The sequence below is a fragment of the Onychostruthus taczanowskii genome, unplaced genomic scaffold (genome assembly GCF_017590055.1).
Source record: "Onychostruthus taczanowskii isolate IOZ18803 unplaced genomic scaffold, ASM1759005v1 scaffold7, whole genome shotgun sequence".
Classification (NCBI taxonomy): domain Eukaryota; kingdom Metazoa; phylum Chordata; class Aves; order Passeriformes; family Passeridae; genus Onychostruthus; species Onychostruthus taczanowskii.
The window spans coordinates 7,368,356-7,393,211 of record NW_024504786.1 but is presented as its reverse complement, the minus strand read 5'-3'; the positions used below and the strand labels follow the sequence as shown (position 1 = coordinate 7,393,211).

General features: G+C 48.7%; 1 protein-coding gene across 1 annotated transcript; it reads right to left on the bottom strand.

The window, feature by feature from the left end:
• Positions 1–16,881: 16,881 nt before the first annotated feature.
• On the bottom strand, positions 16,882–23,585 carry TMEM275 (transmembrane protein 275). Its single transcript, XM_041421505.1, has 2 exons — positions 23,159–23,585; positions 16,882–18,328 (listed from the first exon to the last, which is right to left on the bottom strand). The coding sequence occupies exon 2, from the start codon at positions 18,236–18,238 to the stop codon at positions 17,690–17,692; it is 549 nt and encodes a 182-aa protein (XP_041277439.1). The 5' UTR covers positions 18,239–18,328; positions 23,159–23,585; the 3' UTR covers positions 16,882–17,689.
• Positions 23,586–24,856: the final 1,271 nt, after the last annotated feature.

Here is a 24,856-nt window from a genome sequence, read left to right as displayed (position 1 = left end):
CTGAGTTTAGGACTCCCCGGCTGGTGGCAGCTCCCCACTGTGCTGTGCCCAGCTGCTGGGGCCACCCTGCAGGGTCACAGCCTCCCACTGCTGTGTCCCAGGACATTTCTGACCTGGCCCATGCGAAATATGAGAACTGAAGTGCCAGTTCAGGATCTCTTCTGGTGTTTGCAAATCATCAGGTCAGAGGCTTTGATCTATAATCTCTGCCATGCACAGGGAGGTCAGTGTAGAAGCAGGATGAGATCTGGGCATCTACCTCCAGCAATTGCTGCTGAAAGGCTGAGGGGATTTATTTCCTTTATTTCCCAAGGACTCCTCCTGCAGCCTTGGGTATAAATTTCCTTCCGTTTATTCATTAAAGGCTCTGCTCCTGCGCTCTGTTTAGGCTGTCAGCGGTTGCCTTGGACATTTAGGTCAATCACAGATATTATTTCTGTCTGTGGAGCTGGCAGCTCTCATTCTGGGCCTTCAGCTTTATGCCTTGCCTATCAATAAAGCACCATTCACTCTCAGGGCAGAGGCAGGGACGAGCTGGAAGTGCTGCTTTCATGGGGAGGGGTGCTCATTTCTAATTGCTCGACCCCACAAAGAATTACCAAGGCCCCTATTAAGCATCCCTATTGCTTTAAGAGGAAGCCTGGTGAGAATGAGAGGTATAAAACCAGGCATTAGAGTTGTGCTGTAAGGCAATTTGTATTTGCAGCTCGTCATTCACAGGCTGAACAAAAGTCTGTGTGGTGGATGCTGGGAACAACTGGTGAGTGGGGACAGGCAAAAGCAGAGCCTGAGGGGTGCAGAAACAGCTGTGTTTGCTGGTTTATCACACAGCTGCTCTTCCTGGAGGGAATGAGCCCCCAGAAGCAGGAATCTCACCAACCCAAAGGCTTCAGGACCACGGCTCAGGTCGGTCAACATTCTTATTGCTGACAAATACCAGTTCCCAAACCCAATCTGACAACAGCCTGCTGAGTCTTTTCCTCTGCAGGGGAGTATATTGACACTAAAAATCCAAATCAAACTACTTTTAAGTCCAAGTCCTAAAAAGGGGATGTATTCTGGTGGATGCCAGGTTGCTGAGCTCAGAGGGTTTTGGATAACAATTACAATAAGTAGTTGTTAATTTGGTGGTCATCATTCTGCAGCCATTTCTGCTCTAATGGGCTATGTATTCAGATCTCTGCATTGGTAAGTGGAAGAAAATGTACATAGAAGGGGCCCAGGTTTTTTCAAATTATTCTGGTTACAAAAATAATTTCAACCATTGTCTAAGAAAGGGAAGTGAGAAAACTAATTGCAAGACTGCTAAACAACCCATCAGGCAGGTGTCCTTTACTGTAAATTGTTCCTGCCCCAAAGCAGCAGTGATTATAAGCTCTAGATCTTTGTTTAATCTCTTACTTCCTTAAGAGTACATACAAATTGTTTTGTCATTTATTGGAGTCATTTTACAAAGTGGATCCTGGGTGTTTTCACAAAGGGTTTACCTTGCACATGATTGACTGAGAAGATTCCCTTCCAGATGCTCACATATCTCCCTGCTGCATGTATTAGAGCTGAGCACTTTTTATTTCCTTGCAAGGGAAATGAGCTCTGAAAAATGGGGATGAGATGAACATCACTTTATTTGAGGGCTGAGACAAGGGCAAGGGCCAGAGAGAAGAAATTTCTCTGGGTTTGCCTGGGTCTGTCTCTTCTCAGTATTTCTTTTACACTCCCACTCTGTAATATTTGTTTTGTACATTCAAATAATATCCCAGGCACCTGGTGATTATTGTATTACTGCACTGCAATGATCAAAACAACTGACAGCCCTCTGCCTTTAGATTTCCAAGCACAACAGTGAAGTATGGGCCAGATTTTGGCAGGAAGATCCCGAGAAGCTGCTGAGGGGGAGGATTGTGGAGCATCTGCTGTGCCTGAAGCCAGGAGGAGCAGTCCTGCTGCCACCCTGCATCTCCTGCACCCTGAGCTTTGCCCTTGGCCCACTGCATGGTCTGGGCTGCCACGCTGCTCAGCATGGATTGATTCCCCCATCCTGCTCAGAAAGGCATGGATTTCCCTGTCAGCTGCAGTTCCTACCCATCAATGATAAATCCACCAGTGAGAGCCCCAGCTCTCTCTGTCTGGTTTGTGTGTCCCCCCTAATGAGTCCATATTTAACCATTACAGCTGATAAAAGGCAGGGACATGTTGCAGCCGTCCTCAAAATCATCTTTTGTCCAGATGGCCCACAAAGTACATTATAAACCTCATTAACAGATTGCGCCAATTAATTAACTGATATGGGAATCACTTTGCTCACCACCCAAGGCAGCTGCCTCCAGGAGGGAGCACAGCCAGGGAAGGACTCACAAAACTCATCCCCAGCTTAAGGCCAGGGAAGGGATCAGGGTCAGCAGCATCAAACTTTGTCACTGTTCTCCCCAAGTTTTAAGTATTTTTGAAATTTATTATTTCAAAATCTGATTTTGGGGGGAAATGACAGCTATTTTCCTGAAGGATTTACCCATGTCTGTCCCAAACTGGGAACTATGTGGCTTGAAGTGGAACTGCCCCTCAAACCTTGCCAGCAGGAAGCAGTTCCCTCACGGCTTTAAGTGTATCTTTGGCTGTGTGAAGTTGCATCTTTTTTATTTGTTTTTTACTCCAAAGTAAGCAGATTATAAAACTTTTTTTTTTTCCTCAGTCTAAAGCTCAGTACCTATTGATAACTCAGTAATGAATTTGTACTCTAGGCTATTCGTTGCCTTGCAGATGTTTAACCATTGGATTCCAGTGCAGAAGGAGATCGATAGATGTTCAGATTAAATTATCCCACTGTTTCAAAACCCAAATAATCACTGCTTGAGCTTGTTTGGTTTGGGCCCAAGACAAAAGTCAATTCCTTCCCTGTGGACATTTCTATAAAATACAGTTGACATAAGAAATGATGAGACTCTGGAAAACTAGATTGAGCCATAAATATTCATCTCTGCAGTGGATCCGAGAACAATAACTTAACTTTCTTTAATGCCCAGCTCTCAGGGTGCTTAACAAACTCTCTATTCTTGGCAATCCTCAGATGTTTAACAATTCAGAGCCCCTAATCCGTAACTTGGGAGGGAAAAATTAAGATTTGGTTAGAATAAATCCCTGGCTGATGGAGTTAGAGGAGCTTCACTGTGGCATTTGCAATCAGCTAAAAAAGAACAGAAAAGGATGGAGAAGAGTGTCCCTGCCTGTAGGTATCTGTAGCTACTCCAGATAAGCTCTCCTACCATTTTTTTTCATGCTTTTAAGTTACTACTTCCTAGGACAACCATCCTCTACAAACATTTGCATGCCTTTGCCATCAATTTCCACCTCCTCTCCCTCACCTGAGCCCTTCCTGGCTCTTTTCAGCCCCTCTCCTGCTGCTTGAGCCTCTGTGCTCAGGGACAGGAGGACCTTTCCTGGCCAGTTGCAGTCATAGGAAGCTGTGGTATCCATTTATCCTCTGAAAGTGCCTGGTTTGCCCATCAGAGTCCTTGATACTTACCTCCTTCCTGGCTGGAATCACAGAATCACAGAACGATGAGGTTGGAAGAGACCTCTAAGATCATCGAGTCCAACCTATATCCTAACACCTCAACTCAGAATCTAGACTAGAGCACCCAGTGCCATGTCCAGCCTTTTTTTAAACACATCCAGAGATGGAGATTCTGCCGCCTCCCTGGGAAGAGCATTCCAGCACTTTATTATTCAATGGGAGCTTTGCCCTGTGAGTGAGTGCTGGGAGCAGCCCAGCAGCTGGGGAGCAGCCCTGCCGGTGTCAGGGTGTTTGTGTGCCTGGTTTTTCACCTGGGCAGGGCAAATGTCACTCGGGAGATCTGATCAGGGGAGGGTCCTGCAGCACATCCCGAGCACATCTGGGACTCTCATCCCTCCTTCCCCCGGAGGTGCTGCTTCTCCTTCGTGCTCCTCTGCCTCATCCTGCCCCTCCCAGGGATAAGGTGACACGTTGCAGGGGGGTCTCTCTGCTGAGCTCTCCCTTGGTTTTCCCAGTACCTTTTTCCTTCGTTTCTTGCTGCCAAAGAGCTCTGTTGTTGTTATAGCAACCTCAGTGCGGTTAAGTCTCTGGAGGCAAGGTTTATAGGGAGAGACAATATATTTTATTAGACTGCCTGATAAAGCTAAAAGAGGAATATAAAAGAGAAAGGAAAAAAAAAAAAAAAGAAAAAAAAGAAAAAGAGGAAGAGCAGCTCCCAGGTTCACAAGCTCATTGCAGGTCCCCAGAGCTGTGGGCAGAGGGGAACAAAGAAGGTACACAGGAGAAGGAGGTGACACTTGGGGACTTGTAGGCATCACAGAAGGGGCAGACCTGGCACAGCCTTGGCCAGGCTGAAAGGACAGCAGCCCAATAGCCCAGCAGTTCCAAGGATGCTAAATCTGGTTTTATCTGGTGGGAAGCAAGGACTCAGTGGGAAAAGAGACTTCTAATCAATGTTGTATCTCCTGCCAAATGCCAGCACTCTGCTGGTTTGTCATCACTGCCCCAGTGCCTCCACAGCATCCCTCAGGCACTGGTAGCTCCACTTGCTGCTGCAATAACCAGTGCATCCAGTGCCAAAATTACTCCAGTCCCCCTGATGCTCTGTGCATCTGATTTTAACCTCTGGTGATGCTGGCAGAGCAGAGCTTGGCAGCACCCAGCCTAAATGGTCCTCTTGGGTACCCTCCCCACCTGATGTATCAAAGGCAGCAGAAAACTCCTGTGGTCAATCCCCAACCCCAGTTCCAGCCCCTTGGCTGTGCCTGCTGGCTCTCAGCTCTTCTTCCCGTGCCTCTCCAGCAGCATTGAGTCTCTCCTTGCTCGGATCCCACCTAATCTGCTCTGCTCCTCAGGATCTGATCTCTGGCATCCATCTAAACCAAGCCACTGCTTTAAGGTGCCTCACCCCTCAAGCAGGCAGCTCCTGATATTGGTGCCTCCTCATCAATCAGTCTGGAGGAAACCCACTTTCCATACAGCTGGTGCTCACCTGAATGGGATCTATTTCATGTACTGGCTGCTGGGGAGTCAGTCATTCAGACTGTCAGTTTTCAGTTAAATTCATGGCTTGATGATAATTTTATGTAAACACTGAACTCAGGGCAAAAAGCTTTGCAGGCAGTGATATAAGAGCTCTTGTCTTGCTGCCTGGTGTTTCCAAACTTCAGTATTGCTCAATGGGTAAGTCACCTTTCATTTTGCATATTCTGTTCTGTTTAATGAGGCCCTTGTAACCTCCTGAGCAGAAAAGCAGATCAGGCAATAACTCATAGCCTGTCTGCTGAAGCAAACACAAGCACTTAAAAGAAATGCAAATTAATTCAGCATTAAACAGGTGGCTCTGGGGAAGGATGGGTTTGCAAGTGGCCCAACAGAATGATGTAGGATGGAGTCAACTCCCCAGGGGCAAAAGCAAAAAGAGAAGCAAGATCTGTGATCTGTGGTGGCTGATTACTTTACTTTTTTTTTTTTTTTTTTTTTTTTTTTTTTTTTTTTTTTTTTTTTAAGAAGGAAATTGCACAACTTTAGCTAAGGTAGTGCAAGGCTTCCTGTATTTTAATAGCTGCAGGAAATTCTGGTTTGACAGTTTTGGTGAGCACAGATGCTCAGGGATGACACCATCATTTGAGATGATGCTGGGTGTTTCTGGGTGCGATTTGGCCCTGTAAGTTTGGCCTAAGGAGGTAGGGATTGGACTCTGGCAAAAGGGCAGAATCCAGACTGAGACCAGCACAGAGCTGTGCAGACAAAAGCACACAGAAAATGGGGGAAGCAGCAGCTTCACTGGTCCCTCCATGAGCACCATTAGCAGAACATCAAAAAAAAAACACAACAGAGAGAATCCATGCACCAAGGAGACCTTTCCAACACCTCTTGTGTGCCCACTGCAGGCTTGGCTGATGAGGAGAAAACCCTCCCCAGCTCAGAACTGTCCCCCAGGTAAGTCCTCAGGGTCAGGAGGGGCAGGAATGGGGACCTGCTGGAGTGAGGCCATGAATGCTCAGGGGGCTGGAGCCCCTCTGTTAGGAAGAGACTGAGAGCTGGGGTGGTTCAGGGAAGGCTCTGGGGAGACCTCATTGCAGTCCTCCAGTGTTTGAAGAGAGCTTGCAAAACAGAGCAAGAGAGGCCTTTTACATGGGCAGATAGTGGGGGGGAAAGGGTGCTTGGTACTGGTTGCACTGGCACTGGTTGCCAGAGAAGTTGTGGCTGCCCTGTCCCTGAAAATGCTCAAGACCAGGTTGAACTGGGCTTTGAGCAACCTGGTGTAGTGGAAAGTGTCCCTGCCCATAGGAGGGGGTTGATTCTGGTGATCCTTGAAACTTCTTGGCACCATAAAACCCATTGCAGGATGGAAGAGACAACCAGGCTTGTCTACAGGACATGCAAGAGTTACAGGCTCAGCCTCTGGCAGACACTGAAGTGCTTCATGAGGACTTTCACCTTAGTCACAGAAAGGGATTGACATGGAAGGATGATGACACTGCATCCTAGATGGAGGGGTTGCATTCTTCCAGCACTGCATTTCCTTGTCCCGAGTGCTGCAGCACACAGGCTGCATGGTGCTATCCTGTACTGCTGCTGCCTAATTGGATCAAACTGGCTCTGATTGCATTTAAGGAGCTGATAAATGGCATATCTGAAAGCCACTGGCGCGTTACAGCCAAAGTGTCTCTTGCTGTAGGGAGTTAATTAGAGCCAAGGCTATAAAGCTCTTTTGGCTGCTGTGGAACTCGGCTTTTGGGGGCAGCTGGAGGCATCATCTGAATGGAAACAATCTGAGGAGCCCACACAGGCTTGCTTTCATTTAGAAGCAGAGTTATCACAGCAGTCCCAATAACCCGTGAAGCTGAAATGTGAAACCTTGCTCAGAGCTTGTCTAGAGCTCATCACCAAAGCAGGTTTCATTAGAATATGTTGACTCCCTGCCTCTTATATGTTTGGCGAGAGTCCTTGGTTTCCACTGCATTTTTTTCTGCAAGAGTATAATTGGTCTAGGATGTTGGACACAGAGGGGAAAGGCAAGGTTAGAAGATTATGAAGAAACTGTGAGAGTCAAGTGAACTTGAGGTATTTTTGTGGCTCACTCATATGAAAAACAAAAAAGCCATTTCAACCCTTCAGTCCATCTTTTTGGTGAATCCCCTTCCCCCAAAGCAAGGCTCCCTCACCCACGACAGCACCAGAGACAGCATCAGAGATTTGTGAATGTGAGCTGGGATCACCATGAACCCACCTCAAATGCAAAGTCACAGGCTGAGCTGCTGCACTGCAGGGGCAGACAGACACCAGTCCTGGGCTGTGAGGGGCAAGAAGGCTCTTAGGTCCTCCCTGGGTTCCAGGGATGTGCAAGAGCCCTGTGGTAGAACGCAGAGCATCCCCAAGGCCCTGGGGAAGGCTGTCCAGCCCTGGCCATGGGCTGCTGCTACAGCTCTGCTCCCATGGGACACACGAGCAGGTCACCTCACCCCTGTGGGGATGGACTCAGTCCCTCAGGAGGCTGCCTGTGGCTGCTACAGATAAGTTCCTATCCCATCTCCATCACCCTGCTGCACACATCATGAAAGAAGACAGATCACTGCTGTTCTCTCTCCAGACAGCCCATCACCTCCTGTGAGTGACTCCTCACTTTTATTCACACAGATCCAGGCTCATGAAATGCAAACCAAGTGCCTTGGGTCATCCCCTGCCCAGACCCATGACACATCTTCATGGTCTGTAATTGCTGTTCCAGGCAGCTGCTGCTCTTCTCAGCAGATATCATCTTCCTACCTTCAGAAATGTGTTTTATCACTCCTGCTCTCCAAACTGAAACAAAACCATTTCCCCAGAACCTGGAAATATAACAGAATAAAAAATTCTTACACAAACCCAGCCTCCCAGGCTAGACTGGCACTGTTGATGTGAACTTTTGCTCTGCCATTTTCCTGCAAGTACTGAGCCTTGGGCAGAGGAAGGACAGATGGCTGGCAGAGAGCTGATGTACTTCTGTCCCCCCAGCCACATGTCTGCCTGGAAGGGTGGCCGTGTGCCTACAGCAGAAAGCACACCTAGGAAAAGGGGAACTCTGCTGGGTGAGCCACAAGATGCACTAACTCTAAGCGGTGTTTTCTCCTCTGCCACCAAATCCTTATGTGACCTTAGTCACATCCCTTCATCCCCTGGCACATCCAGTTCCCCACCTCCAAAACATCCCTTTTGCCTGTTTATTTCCACTCAGATTCCCAAGTTTTGTTGGAACAGCTTCTTGCCAAGCTTTGTACCTACAGATGCCAACACCTCTGGGTCCCTGCATCAGTCTGATCACTGATGTAGTAAAACCCACAGTGCCTGTCTTTCAAATGCCCTTAAAAATGCAAGGATCAAGATATATGCCCTTATTCATCTTTATTCCCTCCACCTGCTGCTACATTTTTCCCTGTGGGGAATAATGAGGCAAAATATTTCATATGGAATGGGCTCTCTCCTTTTCTCTCCTCAGCACTTAGCACCTGCTCATTAATGAATGTACACCCTGCACATCGACTGGGGCTGGTGCTGAATTGAACTTTGAATGCCTTTTCAGTGCCATAGCCTGGTTAATAATTACTTCTATGACTCACTCAACTCCATGCTGCTGGAGCACCATTAGGAGAATTGACAGCAAAATAACAGAAACATTAAACCTAATGATTTTGCGAGTGTTAAAGTGTTCCCAGTGTCACCAAAGAAGAGCCTTTCCCTTTGGCAGTTGTCCCTCCCAGGGGGCTGTTTTCTTCCCATCCCTGGCATCACAGAGGAACGTCAGCTGGCTAATCCTTTGAGTTGTGGCAGGAGGAGTGTGGGGTGCCCACGTGTGCCAGTGTGCACAGGCAGAAATCAGCCCCATTTCAGAACAGAACCATAGATTCTCTTGGGCTGGAAGGGGCATTAAACATCACCCAGTTCCAGCCCTGCTGCCATGGGCAGGGATGCCACCCACTAGACTGGATTGCTCAGGGTTCCATCCAGCCTGGCCTCGAGCACTTCCAGGGATGGGGCATCCACAGCAACCTGAGCAACCTGTTCCTGTTTCCTCATCACCTTCTGAGTAAGGAATTGCTTCTTAATGTCTAAATCTCTCCTCTGTTAGTTTTAGAAGAACTTTTAAAACCACTTCCACCCTGTTCTATCAGTATCTGCCTGTGTGAAAAGTTGCTCTGAATTTTTGTTTTGTTCCCATTTGCAAACTCTGACAAGTTCAGTTTAAGAGTGGTCTGGCAGCTCCCCACTGCCCCTACATCCTGGAATGCCCATCACCAACCACACCCTGCCAGAAGACCCCAGGCTCACTGTTGGCTTGCCTAAATCCTCGGGGAAAACACACTCCTGGGTTTTCCTCCCTGTGTCACAGGGACAGAGGGTTACCCACAGCCCTGCTGACGGGTGGGTGGTTACAAATAATGGTGCTTACCACCATTATCACAAAGCTTTTTGAATGTGGCAACAAACCCGAGAGGTTTAATAAGAGACTTTGGTTCAAAAGCAGTTTCCCCCACTGTTATTCCCAAAGCAAAACTGTTTCTGTGAAGTAGGCATTTTCTTTTCTTTTAACAGGAAAATTCAATTTCTCTTCCCTTTTTGTTAGCCAGTTCCTCCTCTTTGCTTTCATTGCCACAAATTCCCTAATCTCGTTATTTTTGCGTGTTGGAAAAGTGTAATCATCTGAGCCATGAAATTGAAGACAACAGCATCACTTCCAGGGAGGTGACTTAAGTCAGAGGAATTAATTCTCCCAGCAGACAGCTCTTATTTAGAACAAATGTGATTTTCAGAACTGAAGCTATGTATTTAATGAGGCTCTATGAAAACACATGTAGCCCAGAGCTGCTGGGAAACTCAGCCCTGTGCCAGAGAAATGTATCGAGTCAGGAAAACAACATCCAACAGGATCATTCAGTCAGTCCATCCCACAGTTCCCTGCAGAGAAAACCCATCTCTGTGTTTCTGACCCTCAGAGGTTGCTGCCTTGGAAAGGGAATCTACATGCATTTATTGGGTGTCTGCATCTGACCCACCCAAAAGGTGCATTTTGAGGTTTAATCAGGAAAAGAGATGGTGTTCCCTCCCTCTCCTTCAAAGGAAGCCACCCCACATGAGCAGGTGGATCTCCACACAACACAGGATCAAGGCATGGAAATCCTTGCCCTGGGATGTTACAGATGTTGAGAGCTGTGGCTTTATTCTTACGCTGGGAAAAGCTGAGCTTCTCCCTTTCAATTTCCTCAATTTCCTTTCTTGCCTGCTGTCATTCTCTTTACCCATGGCAGGAACTGCCCTACTGGCACCCCCACAGCAAAGCACCAGGGACATGGAGGGGGCTGCTGGACATCTGCATGGTGTCAGACCACATTCAGAGAGATTTCCAGAGATTTATGGCTATGAAAATCCATTTATCCAGCAAGGACACAGCAAAAGTTTTGGGGCAGGTTGGTGTTTTCAGACAAAGGATGAGAAAGCAAAGCCATTTGTAGACCAGCATGTGGGATGCAGCTGGAGAGGAAGCCTCAGGGAGATTTCTGTGCTCTGCTGCCTGGGCTTACCTCTGGAGCAAACAGCTCTGCCACTCCCAGGTGCAGCTGTAGCTGCCAGGTAAAGGTTATTTTTCTCCAGTGAACTCCATGGCCCTGTGAAAGGCTCCCAGAAAACAAATCTGGCTACTGATTTGCACAAGCAGCCTTGGGGTGCAGGCAGCAGTGAGGTGCCCACCCCTGAGTGAGCTGCAGAAGCCAGACCCCCTGGGTTTGCCGGCAGCACGTCCTTCCCACATGTAAAATCTGCCTCCAAATGGAGACTGTAGGGACCTGGAGACAGCAAACGGGATAAAGCAGCAGCTGCTTGCCATGGGGGAAGGAGGATCAGCTCCTAATGATAGCATCATGTTTGCCTGGCTCAGCTGGAGATAAAAAGATGAACTATAGATCATACTGATTTCTCATGCCGAGGTAACAACAGAGAGGGATTTGTCTCCAAAAGAAGCATCTTTTCTGCCTTTTGCCAGCAAAAGAAATAATTTTTCTGTCTGACTTCATAACTTCATCAAATATCCATCTGGCACCAGGCCAGAGCACTATGTATGAAGTTGTATTCGCTGTCACAGCAGATGGATGTGAGAAACTCCAGTGAAGGTTTCAGCAGGAGAAACCTACTGTGATGTCTTGGGGAGGGTACACAGATCTTCAGAGGCATGGCTCATTAGAAACACTGTTGCAGAGAAATATGGCTTTTTGGATTTGATTGAAATCAGGGGGTCTGATAAAGAGCTGTAGTCCCAAAGCTGCCTTTGAAGTTTGGTGCTTATGTGGAGACAGAGTTCAGCAAGATCTTTTTTTAGGGGTGCCTGGAGGATTGAGTAATAGAGCAGCACTCAAGTGTTTGGATCGGAAATTTCATCTGGAACCTGGGAAGTTTATTTCCTGGCAAAAGCATCATGAGAACCAGTGTATTCTCAGGACAGGCCAATTTCAAGAAATCAAAATTTCCAGATGACTTTGGGCTCCCTGGAAAAACTCCTGGGGACTCTGTGTGCGTGCATGCCTTGAAAAACATCATCTGTCCTCGCAGGCCTGACACTGTGTGTGCTCTGAGGATCCAAAGCCAGTCAGTGTGTGCAGGGACAGGCTGAGGGTGATGATGATGATGATGATGATGATGATGATGATGATGAGCAGTAGATCTGGTGGTGGAAACAGTGAAATCTCCTCTGCCCAGGCTTTGTAAATGAAGTGGAACAGAGCTGTGGGAAGGAGCCTGTGTGGAGCCATCCTTGCTGACCAGCCCTGATGCCCAGCTGCCTTCTGCAGCCTGGGGGGTCACTGGGGGCAGCTGGGACAGCAGAAACCCCTAGACTGGCAACCACTGCATGGGGTCAATCGCCAAGAGCTTCAAATTCATTTTATAATTAAAGGGGTCAAGCTCCTGGCTCCTTAGGAAGTGTGTGAGAGCAAACTGTGCGAGACAGCAGCAGGGAGCTGCTGCATGTCCTTGGTGCATTCAGAGGGCTGTGCTGCTGGAGAGCATGGACATCTGCTGTGGTTCACATCACTCCGGGGACATGAGGCAGGGCCGCCCCAAACGAGGAGCTCAGTCTGGGATCCAGGAGTTTTAAACAAATTCTCAAACTTTTCCTAGAGTGTGTTGTAGTGGTGCTGCTGGCAGTGGCTATGGGTCTCTCCCATGGCTGCTGAAAGCTCAGCTGAGCTGACAACATCTGACAGCTGGAGAAAAACAGCCTTCCAACCTCTAAATTGAGCACATTTGCCATGGACTCAATGGAGACTAATGACATAAAAGCTAATTTTCTTTTTTAAATTTTTTTTTTTTTTTTACAGAGGGACTCGGCAAATGGAAATTTCACATTTTCATGGATGTTTTTGCTCTTTCAGGGATTTTTTTTTTCCCTCTTCCTTTCCTTGTGTAAGGAAAATGCCCAGTTTCTTGTACAAGACAGACCTGGAAGGTTTGTACTTTGCTTTGGACTTGGGAGTCCTGCAAAAGAATGGCTGTTCAGGAGCTTTCATGGAGCTCCTGAGCCAAAATCCGAGGAATAAGGCAGAGAGAAATAAGGGCTCCTGGGAAAAGGTGAGCATTTCACAGGAGGGAAGATGGAAGGAATCAGCCAGCTCAGCCCATTGAAAAAAAAGTTCTAGGAGATCTGCAGCAAACCTAAAATATTTCAGGGATATAAACTTCCAGGAGGTTAAAAGGTATCTTGGTTAAAAGCCATTGTTGGTTCAAGGATAAAACGCAATAAACCAGCCACAGATAAATTTAGGCTGGAAATTAGAAAAAGCTAATTACATTTCATAGAATGTTTCTGGTTTATTCTTCCAGATGGAAAGAGAAGCTCAGGTTAGTGCAGAGCAGCTACTGTGGCAGGAATGCTACAAGCTGCAAGTCCAGGAGGATAGCAGTGGATGCTCAGCAAACTCTTCTCCATGCTTTTCTCTCTGGCCCCACTTTTAAAAAGGAAAAACCTTTCCAGAGAGTTTTTCCTAATGGCCAAAAAAAAATCCTTTCTGCAGGGAAAAGGTTTTCATTTTACACACATTGTCAGTGGAGCCTTCTTAGCCAGCTAATTTCTCAGGTCTTTAACCAGCCAGGCTGCCTGGAATGGAGAGATTTCCTCTCATCTCAAATCACTTGGCTGCACATAGGAGAGAAGCCCTTTGAGGAGGTGAATTTGCAAGGCTCTCAAATCCTCTTTATTCTCACTATGCCATCCCTCCTTGACTCATCTCCAAGAGACCATGTTGGGCTAAGCCCAGAACAGGCACAGAAAGGTGACAGCACCAATCCTAGACACACAGGCACACACAGATACAGCTCCCTCCCCTGCACCATAAATTAAATATCATCTCTACCCAGGGCTGGGGAGGATCAGCTGAAATAATCCAGTCCTGTCCTCTCTGATTCAGAGACACTGAATCAGGGCAGCCCACAGTCCTCACCCACTCCAACCCTGCTCCTCCCGTGTCCCTGAGATGCCAGAGGCCCACAGTTCACATCTGGCCTGTTCAGGTACCCAGCTGGGTGTTAAACACACACCTGCAGCCAAAAAAAGGCTGAATTTGGTTATTCCTGTGTTAGTCAAAGCAATGATGGTGGGAGTCTGCAGTGGGACTAGTGTTCAGGCAACCAGGACTCCAGGGACAAGTGGCATTCCAGAGGCAATGTGAATTCTTAGGGACACTTTTTCCTTGCAGCTGCTTGCACTCTCTGGGAAAACAAGCACGAGGCAAAATGAACACAGACAGGGTTGGGACACACACAGTCTGGGGATAAAGGAGAAGGTGGCTGTTAGAATGAAAAGGCAGGCAGGCCAAATGCTTTCTGAGTGCAATTATTTTAATGTGTCTCTCTTTTCCAAATTCCACATTGCACACACAGAAATAGCAATTTTTTAAAAAAGAGCCACACCAGAAATTCTGACTTGGAGAGCTAGGAACTCTCCTTATCTCCCACTACACAAGGAGGCACGAGATTCACAACAACATCAGGCACAGCTGACCGTGGGCGTGAGCAGACAGACAGACAGACATGGAAATTACAAAAGACAGAAGAAGGCAAGAGCAGGAAGGCAGCTGATGTTCTCATGGCCACCGTGCTGGGCAGGGGGGTCACAGCCTGGTGGGCACACCCACCAGACCAGGCCATCAGCATCTCACTGCTCCTGCCCCTGTGCCTGCCAGACCCCATCTCTGCTGCTTGTCCTCTCTTGGTCAGGCATTGTGTTATCCACCTCTGGTAGCATTTCACAGGGCAGCTGTGATAAGAGTGACTCCAGGTTGCTCTTCAGTCCTGGCTTTCAAAACTTCAGCGATCAAAATTGTGTGGTTATCTCTTGATTTTACTAATAACTCTCCTTATCTCCCACTACACAAGGAGGCACGAGATTCACAACAACATCAGGCACAGCTGACCGTGGGCGTGAGCAGACAGACAGACAGACATGGAAATTACAAAAGACAGAAGAAGGCAAGAGCAGGAAGGCAGCTGATGTTCTCATGGCCACCGTGCTGGGCAGGGGGGTCACAGCCTGGTGGGCACACCCACCACACCAGGGCATCAGCATCTCACTGCTCCTGCCCCTGTGCCTGCCAGACCCCATCTCTGCTGCTTGTCCTCTCTTGGTCAGGCATTGTGTTATCCACCTCTGGTAGCATTTCACAGGGCAGCTGTGATAAGAGTGACTCCAGGTTGCTCTTCAGTCCTGGCTTTCAATACTTCAGCGATCAAAGAAAGGAATTGTGTGGTTATCACTTGATTTTACTAATTTTTGGCTCCGGGTGCTCAAAGAAAAGTCTTGCATTAACCATATTCGCATGGGAAATGTCTCTAAAAGACTTCCAAGCTGTTGTATGCTAGTGAGGCCAGCAAGCTGGGAATCAAACTACATCAGCAAGCTGTTCTGCTTAATTGCTACAGCACTCATGGGCAGGCAGAAATCGAGGGAGCCTTTTTCTCAGCACAGCAGTTCCTGCACTCCAATGAGCGGGCAGTGCTGGGGGCAGAGCTCCCCAAGAAAATTAGCACTAAGGGAAATCACACAGGGATCAGGCTGTGCAGTCCCATCCAGCTCGGAGCAGTCTCTAGATTCAGGTGTGCCAATGCCAACCCTGCTTCTTGGCAATGCTCATCCTTCAAGCAGCTTTCCATGGAGCTGGGAGCAGGTGCTTGCCCTCTCACAGCACAAATCAATGACTTGCCAGGACCTGGAGGCTGTACCAAGCACTTGAACCTGCATCTACCCAGCCCTACACAAGCACCCTTCTCCCAAAGGGTCTTCTGCCCTTCTCTGCCTCTTCTCCTCCTAATCAGTACAGACCCACCCTGCTGAAATCAAGATGTAATTCCTTGGTGGAGAAGGAGCCGTTGGAGGCAGCAAACTGCTGGAGGACTCAAAGACTCACATTACAACTCTTTGGTTAACCTTTTGTCAAGGAATTACTTCAACCTCATCTGACCTGGGCTCATGCAGGGACCATCAGCTGCCCAGGGGCTCCCCAGAGCAGCCAGGACCCTCCTGCATGGCCTGTGCAGCACCATGGCTCTTCTCTCCAGCTCTCCCATGGCTGCACGTGGTCCCTGGCACAACACCCATGTGGCTCTCACAGCCTGGCCACACACAGGGACCTGGTGGCCAAGGGGAGCCTTGGCCATGCCACAACCCCTCTCTGTCCTCCAGCACTTCCCCTTTAGCCCTCCCATCTCTCTCTACATGGATTTCTGATGGTTAAAGCCTCAGGGCTCTGTTGTCCTCAACCAAGCAAGCAGCTGCTGCTCCTGGGCTGAATGGGAAGTGTTTCCTCCCTCTGGCTACAGGAGATGTAAAGTACTGTAAGAGAGAGATGACTGGAGGGAACACGAGATGGAAAACACATCTCAGAAAACATGAGTGGTGCTGAGGGCATGGGCTGTTTGCTGACCCTTCTAACCTGGGAAACTTGAGTCACAAAAGGGAGGTAGGAGGATGCAGGATGAAAAGAAGCCAAAGTGTGCAACTCTCTCCTGCAGGATCATAAGTGATGGGAATTGACAGGCAGTCAAGGCGCAAATGGATTATTTCATGGGGGAGAAATCCATTCAGGGCTGCTACATACAGGCACCACTTCCAGCTCAGGAAGCTCCTAAGCAATAGCACATTGGAAGCTGGGAAAGCACTTCTGGCAAGCAACATCCTGGCTTTCCCCTGTTTTTATGTTCCTCTCCAGACCTTGCTCTCAGCCTTGTCAGAAACTGGATTCTGGGCTAGCTGGGCCACTGTACTGATGTGGTATGGTCCAGATGATTTCCTTGTCACTCAAAGTCCCAAAAACCTCATTTCAAATATAGAGTTACCATAAACAGAGGACCTGTGCAGCTATTCCTACTCAAGATCCACTCTCTTGCTGCTGCCTCCCCACACACAAGTCCTGCCTAGCAGTGCTGGCCTTCCCCACACTGATCCCACACGTGAACAGGGGTCAGAGCAAAGCCCATCAGCACAGCACCGTGTTCCCAGCCAGAGTCCCCCAGAGAAGAACACAAATCCTTTGCAGCATTATTCCATCAGATTAGGGTCTTTCTCAGGCAGAGAGGGAGTCTTTGCTTGGAAAAGCTCTTGATAAATTCTCTTCTGCAAACTCATCCCACTGCTCTGCAAGCCCATGAGCACACTGAGCAGGCCATTTCCTGCAGCAAGGATCCACTCCTGGGCAATGGATCTCACAGTCACTTCAGGGAAGGAGGTACAGTCACCATCTTCCAGCACAGCTATTCTCAAGCCCATACAGTTATCTACCCTCTGCCCTGAGGCGTGTCCCCAGCCAGCCTTCCACAAAAAAAAAAAAAAAAAAGGAAGAATGTTGCCTAGTACTCAATACATAATCACAGCCTAAAAATTTAATTTGCGGGCTCCTGTTAGTCTCTGGTTACCCCAGGAGCTTATCCACAAGGATCCAGCCTGACTGATCTTCCAAGAAATACACTGTGCACAGCTGCAGCTCAAACTCATTAACATGAGAGGAAAATACCAGTGCTGATTGTGATCCTTGTGGTTCCTTCTCTTAGAATGGGCAGTAAAATCACCCAAATGAGGGCAAGATGGGCCAAGAATTTTCAGCAGAGGAGAGATGGTTTCACACTGCTTTTTCAGTAGCAAAGACATAGCTTTGTCCCTGCTGCCAAAAATTCTGGCACTAGAAATGCTGAAATCTTCTTGTGACTGAGTGGCAGCAAGCTGTAATTTACTGCATTCCTGCTTCTTTTATGTCCAAGAATTGCTTCACTTCTGAGAAGAAAGAGCTGTCATTTGTCAGTCCCATGTAGCCTCTCCTTCCAACTGCCACATTTCCACATTATATCAGACATATGAATTCATTCCCTTCTTCCTATCTGCTCCCCAAAAATGGCAGCGTATTTCCAGGAACCAAGATCATCTTTTCACAGCAGCATCATTATCAGTTTTCATTTTAAAACTGTATCATGGGCATGTTTCAGAAAAAAATCTGGATTATTTTTCTTTCTGCTGTTCCATCCATCTCTTTTAAAGTGGTTCAGAGAGACCTGACTGTCTGCTGGCTTTCCACAAGCACCTTCCCCACACCTCTGACTGATGGTACATCTCCAGCCCGCTCATTGCAGCGTTTGGCTGGCTGCTGACAAAAGCTCTGCCCGGGTTTAGGATGTGGCCAGGTCCCTGGGCAGGTTGAGCTGTATGGCCTCTCCCCCTGTGGTGTATTTGGCCACTGGCCCATTGCCCTCCATGGTGAAGAGTTTGCAAGCCTTGGCGTTCTCGTGAACCGGTGTGGACTTTTTGGAGGAGATGGGGGAATTTGTGGGGCTCAGCTGGACAGCAGTGGTGTCCTGCACCGTGTGCTCGCTGGTTTCAATTTCAAAGGCTGTGTTGCCAGGTTTGATGAGGCCAATGTTAGAGCCTGGTTTGGATTTGCGGGCCCCGTGGGCTGGGGGCCTGCGGCTGCAGATGCAGCAGGCACCGAAGAACGTGAAGGCCACCACCAGCAAGATGGGTCCGATGATGATGGGAGGGTTGTTCACAGGGAGGAAGGTCCCAAAGGCAAATGCTCCCACCAGGGTGATGTTGATCCCTGCTAGCATGATGCAGAGTCCACAGGCACAGCAGAGAGCAGGGGAGGGGAGGCCCTGGGGTCGGGTCTTCTTCTGGGTGGGTTTTTGGGACAAAGAGGCGCTGCTCTTTTCACTGAGCATGCTGGGAAGAGTCTTGGAGATCACCTCAGTCCTCACAGGGTGAATGCTGTGTTGAGAAGGCTGTTTCCAGTCTCCTGTTGCCTTGAAATCCTGGAGAGGAATGAAGAAGCAGCTGTTAGGGCAATGAAGCAAAGCACCTTTCCCGCACCATTCCTGGGACCAGCATCTTCTCCGGTTTGCTGGTGCCAGCAACTAAGCACAAACCCAAGCCTGCTTTCAAAGCTGAACTCTCCCTGACTGTGCTGGTCACATGTGGCCTCTCTCAGGCTGGAGCACTGAGCCCAGGATGCTCCATGTCCTTTGCTCTCCATGTGGATGATGCCCAAGTGAATCCGAGTGTGCCCTGGCCAGAGCCTGTGCCTGGGCCATAGCTGGTCTCACAGGGTTTGTCACCACCCACACAACACCTGCCCAAAATAAGAATCCAGTACTGCCCTGAACACCCCTCGCTGCAGTACCAGGGTGATGTATTTTTGAATGGGTAATGGTCCATAATTGTGGCAGAAAGGGGGACACATTGCTCTATGTCTCAGTTCTCCAATAATTGAAATGAGTCATCCAGGTTGCCTTTCCAGCCAGTGGGGAATAAAAGGTCCCAGAAGATCACCCAGAACATCCCCAAAAGATGTCTGTACTGGGAGGCTGAGCTGACTACAGAGGCAACCCTGGAGGTCCCTCGAGCAGGTAACATTTGGATGCTTGGTGATACAAAAGCCATCCACAGACACTGAATGACACCCTGTCAGTCACACAATTCTATAATAAAATGGAGCAAATGTGGATGTTTTTTCATGTTTTAAACCATGCTTTCTACCATGCATCTAACCATCTTTGGGGTAATCACAGGAGACCCCACAGAAGGAGACTGAGAATCTTGCTTGCCTCAGCAGCCATAAACCCAAACTTCTACAAGGCTTGAGCATGAGCAGTATCAGCTCCAGGATGGAGGCTCATGGAAACTGAGATGCTGAAGCTGAAAAAGAGCCTCTGTGAGGATCTGTCTAGGACCCAAGGCGGTAACACAGCCCTGACTGACAGTAGCAGCTTCTCCATGGAGGAGATTATTGGATGTGGTGAGAGCTGGATTTGTGTTTGCTGTACTTGCTGGGAAGTCAAATTGCCAGAAGCCAATTTGTCAGCAGTTTGCTGGTGATGTCTTTGATTTCACAGGCAGGAGAGCATTTCTCTTCCCAGCCGGATTGCAAACAATAGCAGTCTGCTCTTCCTTCCTCTCCTGCCTAGCTCCCTAGCTTCTTCCCTCCTCTCCTGTCAAATCCCTTTTGAAAGTGTTGTCAGCAAAAAACTGATACCAGTCAGTTTCTATGGCAAGAGCCAAGAATCTCTGTTGTGCTATCAACACTCTGTAGCCACTGAATTAAACAAAAAATAAAACAAACAAAACCAAAACAAAACAACCCCCCAAAACCAAAACAAAAACACAAACCCAAACAAAAACACCAAACAAAAACCAACAAGTACTAAGCCATCACCCATCACACTGACACACACCAGTGGGATCAGCCGGGCATTTTCAACATGTTTCCTAGGTTATAAAATTTTCTGGCACCTCCAGCTGAGGCAAAGCTCTCTGCTGCTCTGCCAGGTGTCATATCTCATTTCCTTGGCTTGGGCTTTTGTTTAGACCTGAATGTGTGCAGCAGTCAACTTTCAGCAGAGTTCCTACTCTGTGAGGCAGCTGGAGCCGACAGGGACAGGTGCATCACAGGATTAAATCCTTCCTCATCTGGGATGCCTGACTGGGGAGAGGTCTCTCAGCAGGCAAAGATTTTTTTCAGGATACTGAGAGAGTGTGAGAGAGAAAGGGCATTTTCTCCATCAGCCAGGCTAACACATATCCATGTTTGCCTAGCAGTGTCCTTTTGTTCTGCCTGGGAACCCTGGCATGCTGATGGGAGTGGAGCCCTGATTCTGCCTCCTTCACCAACCCTGGACCAGCACCAAGATAGCTTCTGGTTAAAGACACATTTTTGCACTGTTTGCAGACCAGTTCCTGCAGATGCCAGCCCAACCTTTAGGACACAGAGGCTGCAGACACCCCAATGTGGCTCTTCCCCTTGGTTTGCCCCACAGTCTCCCACTACAAAATACACACCAGGGAACCACAGGGCTGCTCGTGGTTAAAAACCATCACAGGGTCACTCCATCAGCTTTCTTTCTCCTGCCGCTCTTCCTTCCTCTCCTGCCTAGCTCCCTAGCTTCTTCCCTCCTCTCCTGTCAAATCCCTTTTGAAAGTGTTGTCAGCAAAAAACTGATACCAGTCAGTTTCTATGGCAAGAGCCAAGAATCTCTGTTGTGCTATCAACACTCTGTAGCCACTGAATTAAACAAAAAATAAAACAAACAAAACCAAAACAAAACAACCCCCGAAAACCAAAACAAAAACACAAACCCAAACAAAAACACCAAACAAAAACCAACAAGTACTAAGCCATCACCCATCACACTGACACACACCAGTGGGATCAGCCGGGCATTTTCAACATGTTTCCTAGGTTATAAAATTTTCTGGCACCTCCAGCTGAGGCAAAGCTCTCTGCTGCTCTGCCAGGTGTCATATCTCATTTCCTTGGCTTGGGCTTTTGTTTAGACCTGAATGTGTGCAGCAGTCAACTTTCAGCAGAGTTCCTACTCTGTGAGGCAGCTGGAGCCGACAGGGACAGGTGCATCACAGGATTAAATCCTTCCTCATCTGGGATGCCTGACTGGGGAGAGGTCTCTCAGCAGGCAAAGATTTTTTTCAGGATACTGAGAGAGTGTGAGAGAGAAAGGGCATTTTCTCCATCAGCCAGGCTAACACATATCCATGTTTGCCTAGCAGTGTCCTTTTGTTCTGCCTGGGAACCCTGGCATGCTGATGGGAGCTGGAGCCCTGATTCTGCCTCCTTCACCAACCCTGGACCAGCACCAAGATAGCTTCTGGTTAAAGACACATTTTTGCACTGTTTGCAGACCAGCTCCTGCAGATGCCAGCCCAAACCTTTAGCACACAGAGGCTGCAGACACCCCAGTGTGGCTCTTCCCCTTGGTTTGCCCCACAGTCTCCCACTACAAAATACACACCAGGGAACCACAGGGCTGCTCGTGGTTAAAAACCATCACAGGGTCACTCCATCAGCTTTCTTCCTCCTGCCATCTCACACTCCCCTGCTTCCAGTCTGAAGGAATTCTCCCTCCTGGAAGAGCCAGGCAGCTGGGCTCCAGCAGGACACTAAACACTCCAGCTGCTTCTGCTCTTAGGCAAGGCATCACCAGAGGTCTGGCTGCCCCTGAGATTTTCAAGAGGAACTTCAACCTGTTGCCCATCCCATCTGTCAGTGGACGCCTGTAGCCACTCCAAAGAGACCCTGCTGGTTTCTGGCTGCTTTTGAGGATGCAGAGATATCACCCAGCATGATCCCTCATAGCTCATTTTCTCTACCTGGCAATTTTTGTTGATCATTACAGACCCCCGAGCACAGGGGCTCAAGCTTGTCACACTCTCTCTACAGCTGCTCCAGGAGTGTTCTGGCCGTGCAATGTCCAAGGCAAAACTTCTTTCCCCTCGTCTTTGTTTACAGCACCTACACGGGGTAATGGACCTTTTCCAGCAGAAAACAATGGACTCACTGGAGATTCCTGCCTGGAACCTCTCCCATCAGGCTGGGGGTAGAAGATCTTGGAAGTCAAGCATGATTGCAGGGCCAGAACGTGATCTGCACACACACCCAGGGTAACTAACAGCACATAGAAATGTTTGGACTGGGAACACATAGAAAGTAGATCAGTGGTTGCTTTTGTCTTGTCCATATGAAACACCAGGGATTGCACACAAGGAATTCCTGTTAGACCACCAGGATGACATGGGGCTGAGAAAGCCAACAGAGCAGTGGAAGATAAAGCAAAAAAGAAACCAAAGCCACAGAATGCCTTATGCTATCCTCTACCTAACAAGACCCCATGACAACATAAAGTCCATGTTTATTCTGATTGTCATGTACAACAGAAGGATCTTTGCTCTTCTGTCATCTCCTAAAGCGCAGGCTGATGTTTCTCCATCCCCTTCTCAGGCACAAGGATGGGCTGATGTGGGTCAGCTCCCACTGCTGACCTGCCTGAGGATATCTGGCAGCTTTTACCTTTCACTACAGTGAAATCAATGGCTTCAAAAATTACCAACTTTTCAGCTAAATTACTCTGATTAAAATTACCAATTTCTGTTCCATCAGGAGTGGAAAAAGTTCTCTTTGGGCTCTTTGTTTGAAACAGGTCTTTTCTTATCAATTAGAGTGTAGGTTTCTTCTCCAAACAATATTTCATCTTGAAATGCACTACTGCAAGCACTGCTGTGTAAAAATAAAAGCTACACACTCAAGCTGGCATGATGGAAATCCAGAGGTTATAATGATTTCTTCCAAGGAACAGCCACCCCTCCCTCTACTCTCAGGGGGACAAAGACAGACTTTCACCCATATGTCTGAGAGTTCCTAGAGCTTGAAGGTCATACTGACATATTCAGCCAGCATTTTAGGAGCATTGTTTAAAGCAATAGCAGCAGCACCAGCAGCATGTACAGCTAAACACGCTTCCCTCTTAGTTGTAGTGGAGAGAAATTGAGCTGTCATCCTTCCACACCGTCTCAGTGCAGCAGCACAACGAAAATATTTGACAAACCACAGATGAGTCCTCTTTCCAGAGGTGTGATGGCACAGAAAAATAATGACAGTGATCAGCAAACTGAAATTGCAGTCAGACAGCTACAACCACCCCACACACAGGCAGGCTCACAAACACACAGGCACGCAACATTTATCTGCCAGGAGAAGCACAAGACTTTTTTTTTTTTTTTCCTGGGCAAACTGCTGGGAAACTCTCTGGCAGGGCCAGAGAGAGCCTCGGTGCCTGGAAGGGGAGGATACTTACCTGGGCTGGAGCGCGGAGCCGGGGAAGGCGATGGAGAGAGCGGCTGCCCCGGGTCTCACCTTCACCCTTCAGTCGGGGATGGCAAAGCCATGGCTAGTCCCAGCAGAACCGGGGCTGGAAGCCCAGCTGTACGCTGCGGGCAGAAGGATCTCACATCCCTCCTCCCCTCTTGTCACCGAGCTCAGGAAACTTTGCTGGGTGTCGGGCGGGCAGTCCTTGGCGCAGCTCAGCGGCTCTGTGCAGCTCCGCCGCTTTCCCCCCACTTTCTTCCTTCCCCGCGGAGCACGATGTTGCTCTCCTTAGGCAGATGGGCGCTCAGCCGCAGCATCCCTGCCCCGCCGCCTCCTCTCCTGCCTCCTCCTCCTCCCCGCAGCCCGCCGTGCCCAGCAGGCTCAGCCCACCGCCCACCGCTGTCCGGCACCGCTCATCCTCGCCCCGCTGCTTTTCCTTCTTCCTTTTCTACTTCAAGGCTGCAGCTCCCGCCCCCTTCAGCTGACAGAGGTGCCCGGAGCAGAACAGCCCCTTTTCCCCCAGGGAGAGGAAAAAGCCGGGAGCGCATCCCCGGCGAGGGTCAGCCCCGGGGCGGAGAGCGGAGCGCGGCGGCGGCGGGGGAGAGAGGGAGACAGCGCCGAACGCCAGGGAACGGCGTGCGGGCTCGGCCGTGCTGCAGCGAGGCACGGACTCCCAAAGGTTTGAAAAGCACGTAACGAATAATAATAATAATAAATACAGCCGGTGTTCGGTGCCTTTGGATGGCGGGGGGATGCCGCAGGGATGCGTGCGGGGAGTCCGTGCTGGGCGGTGAGACAAGACCGCCAGAGGTGCAACGTCCGGAGTGTGGGTGCTACAAATAAATAAATAAATAAACAGATAAATAAAGAAAGAAAAAGTCCCCAGATGCAAAACTAATGTTTCAAACGAGCAATCAGACCTAGGGTGCACTTAGAGGTAGTTGGTCTAAAACCACGCCTCATGCTACATCCTGTTTTAAGCACAGCCAGATCTTAACTCCCATATTAAGGGGCCAATCTCTGTTTGCAGAGCTGGTGAGCACAGGGGACATGGCAAACTGCGAGCTGTGCACTGGATGGAGCAGAGATAATTCTCCCAGAGCTTGAGACGTGCTGACACTCAGCTGTCCTCGTCTGCTCTCCATGCTCCCACTGCTGTAACCAGCTTGGCTGCTGCCAGTGACAGCTGAGCACAGGCTCTTCTCCAATTTATCGCTGAAGAATCCTCTATGAACCAGGCTGGAGCTCATTGAACATCAATCATGCCCCCCTCTCTTTCAGATTGTTGCTTTCATGAGAGAGAGAGAGAGGAGAAAGGTAACAGAGGCAGTGAAAAACAAAGGTCAAAGAGAGAAATCACTGAGGAGGAATGAACACTTCTCTCTGTTCTCCAGGCACCACTTCAGCCTGAGGATTCTTAATACAGCAGCATCCTCTACTGCACCATATTGCATTTCACTTTACAGGTCATCCTAGAAATTCAGGAAAAACGAAACTTCACAGAAAGGAGTTCAGTCTCTGCTGAGGAAGACAACTCTGTTTTCTCCTGAGCTTGAGCAATGCCAACAGCACACAGCATGGCTTGAGCAACAGGGCAGGAGGATATCAGAAAACCAGCACTGAGCAGATGTGTTGACTGCCTGGGCTTATAGACAGAAATGACTGGGAAATCTCATTCCAGACCTTC

Bases quoted from the DNA above. Each gene is read 5' to 3' on its own strand.
- TMEM275 (XM_041421505.1), bottom strand. From the start codon at position 18,238: ATGCTCAGTGAAAAGAGCAGCGCCTCTTTGTCCCAAAAACCCACCCAG.